Source organism: Boleophthalmus pectinirostris, unplaced genomic scaffold (assembly GCF_026225935.1).
Source record: "Boleophthalmus pectinirostris isolate CB_2022bp ecotype Guang Dong unplaced genomic scaffold, ASM2622593v1 HiC_scaffold_2, whole genome shotgun sequence".
In the NCBI taxonomy this organism is placed as follows: Eukaryota; Metazoa; Chordata; class Actinopteri; order Gobiiformes; family Gobiidae; genus Boleophthalmus; species Boleophthalmus pectinirostris.
This window is the reverse complement of record NW_026571152.1, coordinates 36,813,842-36,827,472: the sequence shown is the minus strand read 5'-3', so window position 1 is coordinate 36,827,472 and position 13,631 is coordinate 36,813,842. Positions and strand designations below refer to the sequence as shown.

The 13,631-nt window shown below is 40.4% G+C and overlaps 1 protein-coding gene across 1 annotated transcript in view; it reads right to left on the bottom strand.

The window, feature by feature from the left end:
- Positions 1-13,631, bottom strand: part of hipk2 (homeodomain interacting protein kinase 2) — a 461,145-nt gene that overhangs the window by 365,359 nt on the left and 82,155 nt on the right. Inside the window, exon 2 of the mRNA XM_055155980.1 lies at positions 7,012-8,131. Coding sequence (XP_055011955.1) covers positions 7,012-8,131 — 1,120 coding nt within the window. The remainder of the gene's footprint in view (positions 1-7,011; positions 8,132-13,631) is intronic.

The following is a 13,631-nucleotide window of genomic DNA, read 5'->3' as shown; positions in this document are numbered from 1 at the left end:
GGACTAAACCAGGTCTAAAACCCGATCTAAACTAGATCTAAACCAGGTCTAAACTAGATCTAAACCAGGGCTAAAACCAGGTCTAAACCAGGACTAAAACAGGATTTAACAGGACTAAACCAGGCCGCGCAGACCGTGTCTCCTGCTTTTCTATCAATAATATTTTTATACAGTTAAGGAAAAACTGGGCTTTTTATTGTCTTTTATCAGACAAAACATCTTATGTTACTATATCCTCGTCTTTGCTTCTCTACAGCAAATCAAGTAATCCAAAGTATTCAGATTACATTACTCACTTTAAGTAATTTAATGGATTCCGTTACCAAACTACATTCTTGGGTGTGTAATCTGTAATCTGTAGGGGAATACATTTTAAAAGTAACCTTCCCAACACTCAGTACAGATACCTACTGCATGTACTTTTACTTTTGTACTTCATTACCATCATATCGTGCTTCAGACTGTGTTGTGGTGTCAGGCCTCATTACACCAGTTTGAGTAAGGTCGTTTAAAAGATGTCACAGATCCATAACCTGACGAGCACATGCCCATAATGAGCCGATTTCATGTTGTCATAATAAACAGTCTTTGAAAGTCCTTTCTATTTTCCACAATAGCTCAGCTCGGCCCACGTTTCAGAGCTTTACCTGATTAGTTAAATAGGACGAATATTTCCATGCCGGCCAAGTCCTTAATCCTTTTATCTGGTACAAAGCAAGCTGGACTGTCTGGCTTACCTGTTACATCATTACCTGTAGATAACAATAAGGCAGAAGTAAAGGTGCATTGTGTAACTTTTCTGCAGGAGGTGGAGGAGACGTTATTGCTTTGTCTGTTTGGTCGTTTTTGACATAAATCGAACAAAACGCAAACTGAAAAACAGACTATCAGGATATAAGAACCTGTAAACCGGTGTACGCTACGGCTGTGCGTTACAAAAAAGACGACCACGGAAGCTGCCAAAGACTAAAAATCTGTGGGATCGAACACATTAAAGAAACACGAATAGGAGGAGATAGACTAAAAAAACATGACAGAGAGAGAGAGTCCTACTGGATCTACACTCTCAAGGCTCCCCAGTTTCCAGGACCCAATGGAGAGTTAGATTTCTCCCCCTTCATAAATGTGAAATCTTTTCCCATTTGTAACATCTTCGTGTCCATGAAACTGTTGCCCTCTAATATATTAAATAATTTATACACGTATCTGTAGCACTTTTGTAATTTTTTGCACTATATACAGTGTTGGGGAGTAAGAGATTACATGTATCAGAGTTACGTAATCAGAGTACAAATTATGAGTAACTGTATTCAGTTACAGTAACTGTTTTAATGAGTGGTAATTGGATTACAGTTACTTTGTTGAAATAAATGGATTACACGGCGGTACTTTCTAACCAGGTCCAAACCAGGTGTAAACCAGGTCTAAACCAGGACTAAACCAGGTCCAAACCAGGTCCAATCCAGGTCTAAACCAGGTCTAAACCAGGTCTAAACCAGGTCTAAACCAGGTCCAAACCAGGTCTAAACCAGGTCTAAACCAGGACTAAACCAGGTCTAAACTAGGTCTAAAACCAGGTCTAAACCAGGTCTAAACTAGGTCTAAACCAGGACTAAACCAGGTCTAAACCAGGTCTAAACCAGGACTAAACTAGGTGTAAACCAGGTCTAAACCAAGACTAAACCAGGTCTAAACTAGGTCTAAACTAGGTCTAAAACCAGGTCTAAACCAGGTCTAAACTAGGTCTAAACCAGGACTAAACCAGGTCTAAACTAGGTCTAAACCAGGTCTAAACCAGGTCTAAACCAGGACTAAACCAGGTCTAAACCAGGTCTAAACCAGGACTAAACCAGGTCTAAACCAGGACTAAACTAGGTGTAAACCATGTCTCAAACAGGACTAAACCAGGACTAAAACAGGCTTTAACAGGATTAAATGATGCTGCGTGGACCATGTTTCCTCCTCTTCTATCAATAATATTTTTAATGTGGTTAAATAAAGTCTGGGCTTTTTTCTTTTCTTTTATCAGACAAAACATTTTATGTGAAGATTTCCTCGTCTTTGCTTCTCTACAGCAAATCAAATAATCCAAAGTATTCAGATTACATTACTCACTTTAAGTAATTTAATGGATTCCGTTACAAACTACATTTTGATGTATGTAATCTGTAATCTGTAGGGGAATACATTTTAAAAGTCACCTTCCCAACACTGACTATATATATTTTTTATACTCTGTATTTTTCTGTGTATTGGTTGTTGAGGATTGTACTATTCTGCCCTGCAAAGGCAAAAGGCCGTAACATCATGTTTGGTCAAACAGGAGTTCATGTCATTTTGTTTGTATTTGAGATCTAGCTCCTTTATCATGTGAATAAATATTGTGAAAAATATTGAGCTCGAAACTGACCTTTGATCCTTATATGTTATTTACATTTACAAATGGAAAAGGTAGTAACTAACACTGTTACTTTTGTCTTTGCACGACTCCTTATTTTAGCTCATGATACAAAGGCAGAGAACAGGAACGGACAAATAAGTGTCAAAGGTCAATTTCAAGCTCAATATTTTTCGCATACAAATATTTCTTCATTATAGCAACTAATTGTAAAATTTTGGGAGCCGTACCTGTTATACTTTTGTTATACAAAAAAATTTCTCAGTTTTCACATTCTGGCGAGTTAAGCTCTTTTGTCTTTGTAGGGCAGCATTTATATCTTGTATTATATCTTATCTTAAATAGCTTGTAACTAAAATCTGTTGGGCCTACATGTCCCATCATGCACCAGGGGACTGTGGGCCTACTCCTCTTACTTTAAATCTGCACTGTGATAACCATCTCGAGTTTGCCCTGATTTAACTTTATCTGCCATGTGGTATTAAAGGCTTTTCATTATTTTGTATTTTTTGAGTGCCTCTGCTTTTTGAACTTTGTGTATGATATTAAACATTTTACTCTTCATGGAGACAAAACTAGAGGAAGTTACAGGTCAGATCTGTGGAGAGTAGGGATGTCATGATATCCAAATCTCTCGGTACGATATTATCACGATATGCCTCTCACGGTACGATAATTACTGTAATATTTTGGAGAGGTTAACAGAATTGTAAATACGTAATTTTTTCCTTTTTAAAAACCTTGACCAGTCTTCAGTGTGGATCATTATCATCATATTCTAAAGAAATAAGATTTAAAGTGCTTAAAAACAGTTATTTTACTATGTATTAAAGTAAGTAAAGGATCATGGCCTATGCAGTTCCCCTATTTTTAATACTTTTAAGTGAAAAACCTTGCAATTCGATTTATTCTGATGGATCACGAGAGTTCTGATGATACGATATCTCGATATTTTGGCTATTGTTACATCCCTAGTGGAGACAGTCAAAATGCCTGTTTTTCTACATATTTTTGAGCTATAAAACCGCCTGTAATTGAATAAATGTAAGGTAGAGCTGTTTAAAGTCATACTGTGGAACATTCCAGGCAGAGCAATGACATAACCATGGAAACAAGCAGGTGAGGGACCCACAAACAAAAAGTTACGGCATTAAATAGTAAATAGTAATAGTAAATGTTAGAAAGTCATGGTTTCTGTGTTGTAATTAAAACAAGGACGTGGTATTGACGGTCCAACCCGACACTGACACATGAGAAGAGCCTCACGAGCAAAGTCCACCCTCGGCTCTTTCCTTTCTGGCAGATGCTCGTCACTGTTTGCCTTGAATGCTATGGGTATTTTATTTGCATGAGTCAACCTTGTGGAAAATCCATAACTCATTTGCAAGGCCCTTACAACACACAGGCGTCAACTGCAAAAGCTCCCGGTGACTTCCAAACAGCTGTGCGGGGCTCCAGCTCTGCCCGCGCTGGTGAAGTGATAATAAGAGTATGGATTACCTGATTAATCTGTGCTCCCTTTTTCAATTGACAGTGGTTTAATGGTTTATGTAAGTTTAGTTACATAAGTTGAGCAAAGTCAAAAACTAAAAGATGAATCGCAATTGAAATCACAATTTGAGTGGATGTAAAGGACGTTTGGAAACAATCCGTGTATCATCCGTTCATTCATTTTTTAATATAAAACCAAAAATAAGAAAACGGACTTTTGCACCGCATACAGACTGAACCAGGACTGAACCAGGACTAAATCAGGACTAAACTTTTCAGACCTGGTCTGGCCTTGGTCTCGGTCCTGGTCTGGTCCTGGTCTGGTCCCAGTCTCAGTCTCAGTCCTGGTCTCAGTCCTGGTCTCAGTCCTGGTCTTGTCCCGGTCCAGTCCCGGTCTGTTATCAGTCTTAGTCCTGGTCTGGTCCCAGTCTCAGTACCGGATCTAGTCCTGGTCTGGTCCTGGTCTCAATCACGGTCTGGTCCTGGTCTGGTCTTGGTCTCAGTCCCAGTCTCAGTCCTGTTCCTGGTCTCAGTCCTGGTCTCAGTCCTGGTCTGGTCCTGGTCTCAGGCCGGGTCTCAATCCCTTTCTCAGTCCTGGTCCTGGTCCTGGTCCTGGACTCAGTCCTGGTCTTCTCCCAGTCTAAGTCCTGGTCTCAGTCCTAGTCTAGTTCCGGTCTGGTCCTGGACCTGGTTCAGTCCTGGTTCAGTCCGGCATCGCAGTTTAAGTCACGTAAACGGCCGTTATCCTTTTTTTTTCCATTATTAATTTAAACACAAAATCGAAAATTGAAAAAACGAATCATTATCTGTTTTTTCATTTTGGTTTTGGAGACAAATAATAAAGAAGACTGTTGTTTTTTCATTTTCTTATTTTTGGTTTTACATTGAAAAACAAATGAACGAATGATACATGGATTGTACACATGTGAATGACGATTTCCGGTGTAGTTACCGACACTGGCATGTGATAAAACTGGATTTTTTTTTTTATTTTGTATTAAGTTATGACAAATTATAATACACTAATATACAAGAAAAAAGAAAGCATACAATGAAAATTAGATGAAGAACACTGCATCGTTTTCTCAGTTTTCCTAGATTTTGTCAGAGTTACTACCACCATCAGAGCCCAAAGGAAGTCGCCGTCCGGTTTTGTGACAAACACGTGAAAAGAGCCCATTAGTAAATCTCAAAGGCTGTAATTTTTTGTACCATTTGAGAACTATAATTTCCTCCACAAACAACATAAAACTGCCGTGCGATACGACTGCTGCTATATGATTCTTTTATTATTTGTCCGTTCATATTTCAGTCTGTATGTCATTTCCCCTGGAAGTTTGGATTTAAAGGTGCATTGTGTAACTTTTCTGGTGGAGGGTCTGTCATTTGCTTGTTTCTATGGATACGTCATTGCTCTCCAGTATGACATTAAACATATTTACCTTACATTTATTCAATTACAGGTGGTTTTATAGCTCAAAAATACCTATAAAAACACTCATTCTGACTGTGAGCGGGGCTGCCTTTCCACAGATCTGACTTGTAACTTGGTCTTGTTTGGTTTCCATAGTGATAGAAAGGTCTGTGGAACATTCCGGACAAAGCAATAAGCATTTGATGGACCAGAAAAGTCACACAATGCACCTTTAAAATAAAAAACTTTCAACAAAATCGTATAAATTAAAACGACGATGAAAGACGATGAAATTATTCTATGAACATTCTTCTTTCTTTTTAAGTATTTATGTTAAAAAAAATGACTTTTTTTGTGTAGATGGATGGCTATAAATTAACTTTGTTCAATCCTAACTGTGAGGCTGCACTTTTGTTGTTTTGTTTTTGGTTTCATATACAATTTTTTGGGCGTATATTATGTGTTTATTGCTTTGATAATGCTCAAAAACGAAATAAAAACATTGCAAAATTACACAATCGCACAACGCTTGACAGAAAACAAAACCCCATGCACCTGTATTACTGAGCCAGAAACAAATTTATCCTTTTGAAATCTTGTATTTCACCAGAGCTCATCCTTATATCGCTCTCTATCATCATTCCCATTACCAAACGAGGGTCACCGCAGTCTGACTTCAGCATGCCGAGGCTCAGGGATAATTTTCTAGTCAAAGTCACTCCCTTTTTCCCCCCTCATCTGCTGCCAGGAGGAAATGAACAGTTGATCTCTTCCACTGGTCACTTCAGTAGAAAACAAACAGGAGCACATTAAGCCTGCGTGCTGACCTACAGGCGAAGAGCCACAGAGGACAACTTCTTCTGTTTACTTCAGGATGAGCTATTTAAACTGGTACAACAGCACTTCCCCTCTGACACCTCCCGCCCCCTCGCACACGGAGAGAGCTTAATCCAGGATGTTGGTGTTGTAAATTCCAAAACTAAATTCTTACATGGTTACACATTTTTAGGCTTTTCATAAATAACATAAGCGCTAAGAGTACCAGTCTTTCTATCAACAGATTCTACTAAACGTCTCCCACAGCTCGTCCAGTGCACAGAGCTCCAACACCTGCCAGGCGGACACTTGTCCACAGTGTCCTCACACACCTGTTCAGACCCACATCAGGCCCAGACCCAAACAAAGATCCTCTCTGTCCGACACGGCTGTGAGCGCTCACATGGAGCTGTTTGCTGAGAGCTAAATATGACTGTTAGAGAAACAGAGGGAGGAGCATAGGTCTGCCACAGAGTCATCTGGTTCTAATGCCCATCCCGCTGGTGTGGATTACAGGCACATATAACAGCAGAACTCCAGCTGACCCTCATCTATATCCTCAGGGGAAATGGGAGCCTGTGATGGGGGCTGAGGTCCGGGGGCCTGGGGAGAACAGGGGCCAACAGAAGCCTGTGGGCTCACTGCCGCTCCACTGTACAGTCTGAATTAATTAGAACCTCCACAAACCACAGCAACAATGTGGTTACAGGATTTAAGCCCTATTCATTCACCGCCCTCCGTCTAACAAAAACACTGTGATGCCTCATGGACAATTCTCTGAAATCTCTTCTATAACATAAGGAAAACCTTAACAAGAAAATCTCTGCAAACGTTTCACATAAAAGCCACAGATTAAACAGAATGATATAAGTGATAAAGAGTTCAGTCTTACCTGTAGTATCTGGACTGGAGATAGGTGGAGCACACCGCTTTGGACACGTGGCTGGCTGAGCCGAAGTCAATGACCTTCACTCTGTAGGGCTGTCTGGACGGGTCCACCAGCATGATGTTCTCTGGCTTCAGGTCAGCGTGGATCAGTCCCAGACTCTTGAGCTTCATGAGCGCTGTGGCCACCTGCTGCAGCACAGGCCTGATGTACTTCAGAGGCAGAGGGCTGAACTTGTTCTGTTTGAGGAAGTCGTACAGATTCTGCTCCAGCATCTCAAACACCAGGCACGTGTGGTTCTTGTGCTGGAAGCACTCGTAGGCCCTCACAAAGTTGTAGTCGTCTGCGCTCTCAGTACTCAGACGGGCCAGGATACTGACCTCGATCTGGCCCTGCCGTGCGTACGACGGATGGTTCTTCAGGATTTTGATTGCAACGATCTCATTGGTGCCCCTCTTCCAACACTTGACCACCTGTCCAAACGTGCCTCGCCCCAAGAACTCCAACACCTCATATGTGTTGGTCATTGAGCAGAGCACTTCGTGCTGCACCAGCTGGTAGTCTCCTTCATTGTTGGAGCCACTGTTCTTGGAGGTGGCCGTGGAGGTGGCAGTGGCCGCTGTGGCCACAGTGGCTCCACTGGCTGCTCCGTTGTGTATCATGGGTGGGCCGTGCTCCTCGATGATCTGCACACTGCTGTTGTTGTCTAGCTCCTCGCTCTTGCGTTTAAGCCCACATCTCTGGTAGGTGTCTAAGAGACTGACAGTGCTGCGCCTGGTCAGGTTGTGGAGTCCACTTCCTGCCCCCGTGCTGCTGTTGCTGCTGCTTCCTCCGCCCCCGCTGCCCAGGAGAGAGCCCACTGCCCCAGAGGTGCTGCTGGCCGAGGCCACCACGATGTGGCCCGCGCTGGCAGGAAAGATGAGCGCCTGTTCGTAGGGCAGAGTGCCCAGGGGCCCACTGGTGGCAGACACGTTCTTACTGCTGTTGTGGCTGTAGACTTTGCTGTGCGTGCCGTACCCTGTCATATCCCAGTTACAACTTTGCTCCACCTTCAGTTTCTTTACGCTAAAGAAGGCACTTGACTGGAGAGTGTGGGGGGAGAAGACTTGCACTTGCGAGGCCATACCTGTGACAGAGGGAGAGGGGAGGGGCAGGGGCAAAATGAAAGTGAGAGGTTAGGAATCTGAGAGTGTCTGAAACATGAGTGACGAGCTTTAAATAAAGACAGCGTGGGTTATTAACCTCCTGAACTCTATAACTTTACTGTAAAAAGAAGAATTCCATAAACTGTCACGACATGTTTGCAGAAGTATCATTTCTATGCTTCAGTTTTGTTGTAAAACAAATTTAACCCTGACAATGCATGATTTGATCCTCTTACAAAAGGCAGTGTTTTGCAGACTGAGTGGTGCTTATGCAGATACTCGTTCATGCACAGGAAATGCCATTTCCCTTCTGTTCCCATCTGCACTCACACACAGGCTGAAGGAAAACTACAAGAATACTGATGCGCCGGACACTCCTCGGAGACACACAACAAAACAGTGGCGCAGAAAAATCATGAAGAACAATTCCATTTCAATTACAGGGTTTCCTCTCTGTATATTCTATTGTAACTGCGCTTGCGTTTACTGGTGTGGCTAATTAGTGATTTTGGGGAAGGTGTTGTAGGATTGTTAATGTAAGTGACGAAGAGAACTGCAGAGGGGCAGTGAACTCCCCTCAACCACAAATCCTGAAGACAACAAAACAAAAGCAAAACTGCAGCAGTGTGCGGAGCTCCTGGGAACAGACTGCAACAGCTTCTCTGAGCAAACACCGGCCCAAAATAGTCCCTCTCTTTATCTGGCTCTTTGCAAAAACACACTTGTTTATAGCGCTGAAATGATTATTACAGCACAAAGCAGATTATATGAGACTTGTGCTAATTGTATGTTTAAACAGTTTTCAGTAAAGCCAAAATGGATTTACTACTAACAAACAAAGAGCTGCCACCTGGTTTCTCCAATGCCCACACGCAAAATTAAGCCTCGCTGAGCACGGACTGTTAGCTGTGATTAAAAGCTACACTGTGGAACTTTTTGTGCTTGTCTCCAGGGAGATGTTAGTGCTTAGTTGGAAAGTTCCATAATACATAATTAAACTTAGGTCCGTGGATGCAGTCCAAGTTACAGGTTATGAGGTTACAAGTTCACTCCCAGTAAAAATGCAAGTTGTCGAGGTGCTTCTGAGCAACAAAATCACCTGTAACTGAATAAATTAGGGACACCGGATACGATACTTGTATCAAATATCGACGCTGATACAAAAAAACTGTTTGGATATCAGTTTCTAAATATTGTTTCATTCGATATCGGCTGGTTGGACATATAAATTGATGTACTAAGACTATTAACTCGTCATAATTGGCCCAGAAAGTCTCACAGTGTTAGAATTTTTATCGATAAAAAGCTGTTCTGAAGTTACTTGAGAGGAAAAAAAAAAAGCATTTGAATCATTTTGTCATATTTTATTTTTGTTTAAAGGAAATAAATGCTGTTTTCAGTCTCTGCAAGGGTATCGGTACATGTCAGGTATCGGAAAATACTTTTAAAAATTGTATCGGAATCGGTATCGAAACTAAAAAAGCTCTGTGCATCTGTAGAATAAATGGAAGCTAGAAAAGTTTAATGCCATATTGAGGGATGTTTCAGGCAAAGCAAAAACACCTCCATAGGGTAAGGTTGGACAGTATCCAAATGTTGATACTGTTAAACCTTCTCAGGATTTTACCGGGGTATACAGTATTACAGTATTACCAAAATGTTTTAGTACGACTTTGGTAAGCTACGAATCCGCACTGCTATACGGTCTACGTGTGTGACCTGCAGGTTTATAATCTCTAAAAACGTTTCACATGAACCATCTCCGGCTCGATACACACACAGAACATAGTCACTGTCAGCAGCACATCCTCTGTCACAGAAAAAACACTCATATTCCACTGAGTCGTGTCCTTTAGTCCTGAAGCCAAAATGCTGCCAAACTGCAGAAGTACTAGTTTTTTGGGGGGTTTTCTGGAACAACTCGCTTGCGATCGGACTTGCCGTCTTGTCTTGGTCTCCTTTATGAGCATCACGTGACAACGGAATCAAAACTAATCGAACGTCATTTCCCCATGTAGTTAAAAGAAACATTATAGACACTATTAGTTTTAAATCATGATCACATTAAATTGAAAATACAACCATATATTCATTTGTGCTGAGCAAACTAATTGAGGTATCAATAAATTATAATATTATATTCGGTCCTTATGCAATGCAAATTTATTTGAATGACGGTCATGAAACTGATACCGTTGCACCTTTTTGATAGCGCAGGATCCCGTAATACTGCATTACCGCCCAACCATACCATAGGGACAGGAAGACGACTGACCCTCAACGAGAAGACGCTTACTTACAGCCCCTTTGGTTGGTTTTCAAGATTAGAAATTCAAGAATTTATTGTTATGGTCATAGAAACCAACGACATTAGGTTTAGAAAATCAAACACTGCACAGAAGCACAATACACTGCTGTAGAGATATACAAAGATAAAATATAATATTGAAACTACTACTACTACTACTACTACTACTTTAATACTTTAATACGTCATTGCTCTGCCTGGAATGTTCCACAGTATGACATTAAACAGCTCTATATTTTGTTTATTCAATTACAAAAAAAAAGAAAAAAAAAAGTATATGCTATAGAGATATACAAAAATAAACTATAATATTCAAAACACCACCATGGGGACAAGAAGGTGACTAACCCTTCATGAGAAGAAACGCTTACTTACAGCCCCTTTGGTTGGTTTTCAAGATAAAAATTCAAGAATTTATTGTTATCGTCATAGAAACCAACGACATTAGGTTTAGAAAATCAATCACTGCATAGAAGCACGATGTATTTATCAGATAAAGATGTACAAAAATAAACGATAATATTGAAACTACTTTAAAAAAAGGTCCGTCACCTGCTTGTTTCTATGGATACGTCATTGCTCTGCCTGGAATGTTCCACAGTGTGACATTAAACAGCTCTACCTTACATTTATTCAATTACAAAAACGAAAATAGCCTAGAAAAACAGATATTCGACTGTGATGGGGGTCGCCTCTCCACGGATCTGACCTGTAACTTGGTCCGGTTCGGTCTCAGTGAAGATAAAACGGTTTAATGCCACACTGTGAAACATTCCAGACCAAAACAATAACATAAATCGGCCTAAACCGCAACAAATAATAAGCAGAATGAAGTAATTAGAACTATAAAAGGTACTGATTCAAACTCAAACTGACTCTACAGCTCAAATTTTAACAAAAATACCCCAAAACTTCCTCATTACTGCAAAGAAATTGTACACACAAGCCCCAAAAATACAAAAATATAGTTTGAGCTTTCATATATTAAGATAAGTCAGTATAATTATCGTGACAGGCCTAAGGTTGCTGCTTTTACTTTATGTATTTAGACCGTGAAGTTTTCCAAAGATAATTAAAGGTCCAGGACTCCCATAACTGTGACTAGCGTTGTGTGCATAGACGAGCGGAGAGGGAGGGGCCATGCCTGGTCACTTTGTCATTATTAGCCCTTGGAGTGGTGATGATGATTAATTCACTAGGACGCTGGCAGCTTTCCACAAGAATCCGCTTGGTTTGTTTTTAACTCTCTTGACCTCCTCTAGTCTTTCTGTTTCAACGTTTATTTTGGGGGCGTCCATTTTTGCCTTGCATGGTAAAAACGCTTGTTACACTCACGGTCGTCACCCTAAAATGTGAAAACCTTAAATGAACTTGCAGCTGCGGAGTTTCTGGTTTGTATTTAAAGGCTGTGTTACGCAAAATGGACTCTTGTGAGTTTTAAGTCATGTTATAATGTTGTTGCGTCATCGAAAAACAGACCTGGAGTTGTGTTTTGTTTCGTTCACACGTTTGAGTAAGACTTTATCAATAGTCTGTCAACAGATACATCTCCAAAGCTCAAAATGCTCTGTTCCACTTTGTGATATCACGAAGCAAATACTAGATCGAGTGTCCCCCTGGCTTGAAAGTCCCAGCTTGATCGTCCCATTCTCTTGGTGGGAACGTCCCCCTCCTCACTCCTGCATCTTCATCTCTGGGCAACAAATGGGTAAGTGCTGTGCCCAGAGAGGTTGGACATTCTCACCAGCCTATAGTATGTGCTGTATTGAGTTAGAAAATCAGTATTTTACATTATAATAAAATGAAATGTGAATGTAGCGAGACCAAATGTCGGCCCTTGTTTATGTCATAATAAAATCCTAATCATTTGCTAGCAGAAGTTTACTATGAAATCATATTTTAAATACATTTTTCTTGGTTTCTTGGTCAGTTCCTATTGATTTGGGAAGAAATATTTCCTTACATAATTTGTAAGCAGTGCAACACAAGAAACTTTGAAAACTACAGAATTTGTTCAAAAACCATTCAGAATCACTTTTCAGATATACTGTAACTTGTACATTGTAACTTGAGTTGTGATTAATACAATATACCTAGTCAAAAAAAATGTTCTGTTTTTTTATTTATTTACATGTATACAGATTAACTTATTTAGTTTCATAAAGGGTACAATTCAGGTAGCCTGATTCATCAGTTGGTTTCACTTTGTGGAAACCGTCTGACCTCTCAGCATTAGGATTTGTTCGCTGGAAGGTAGGTGGGAACTTTTTTAATTTAATCAATCGCTGCTATTTGGTCGTGAGGTATTTAATGTGCCGGAATGCAAACAAAGCAGAGAGTGAACATGTCTGTCAACTATTATTGTCATTTCTGCGAGGTGAACTTACGAATTAAAGGTGCAATAAAAAATGCGAAGTTTGTATTTGACAAAGGAAGTCCAAATGAGGATAGCGTATGCAGTCTGTTATCACAACTCGGGTTGGTTCAGCTCTTTGCTGATTGGCCAGTGCACTGGTCTACAACAAGGGTGTCAAACTAATTTTGGTCCGGGGGCTGTATCCAAAAGACTTTGATCCTAAAGGGGCTGGATCAGAAAACTCATGGCATATAAACCCCAAAAACAGCAATAAGTTAAAATATTTGTGCAGAGAAACGCAAATCTATTTCACAAATCGTTTTTAATTGATGAACTCTTTCTTTTACAAAATATTATAATATTATGGAAAAAATGCAATTTCAACACAATGTTTTAACATTAACTTGAATGCAAATAGGAATAAATCAATTTTCTTGGAAAATTCTGCACTCGGCTCCACTTTTCTCATTTTTGACATATTTCTGATGAGGGTGTCACGGTCAACAGTCAAAACGATCGTCCTTTAAGAGCGTTTGGAAAGAGACAAGTCTTCATTTGTGCTGCTCTGGTGGGAGGGGCCACGTACAGAGGCATGGGAGACACTGCTATGCTAAGCAGAACAGAAAATTACCAATATTTTAATAGAAAAATATGATTAAAATATTTTAGTAGAAAATCAGCTGAGGGCCAGATTAAAGGTCTTGGAGGGCCGGATCTGGCCCCCGGGCCTTATGTTTGACACCTGTGGTCTACAACATCTGGATTTTTTGCAAATCTTCTAGTGTATTCTGATTCCTGACCTAGTCGCTGGAGAGAA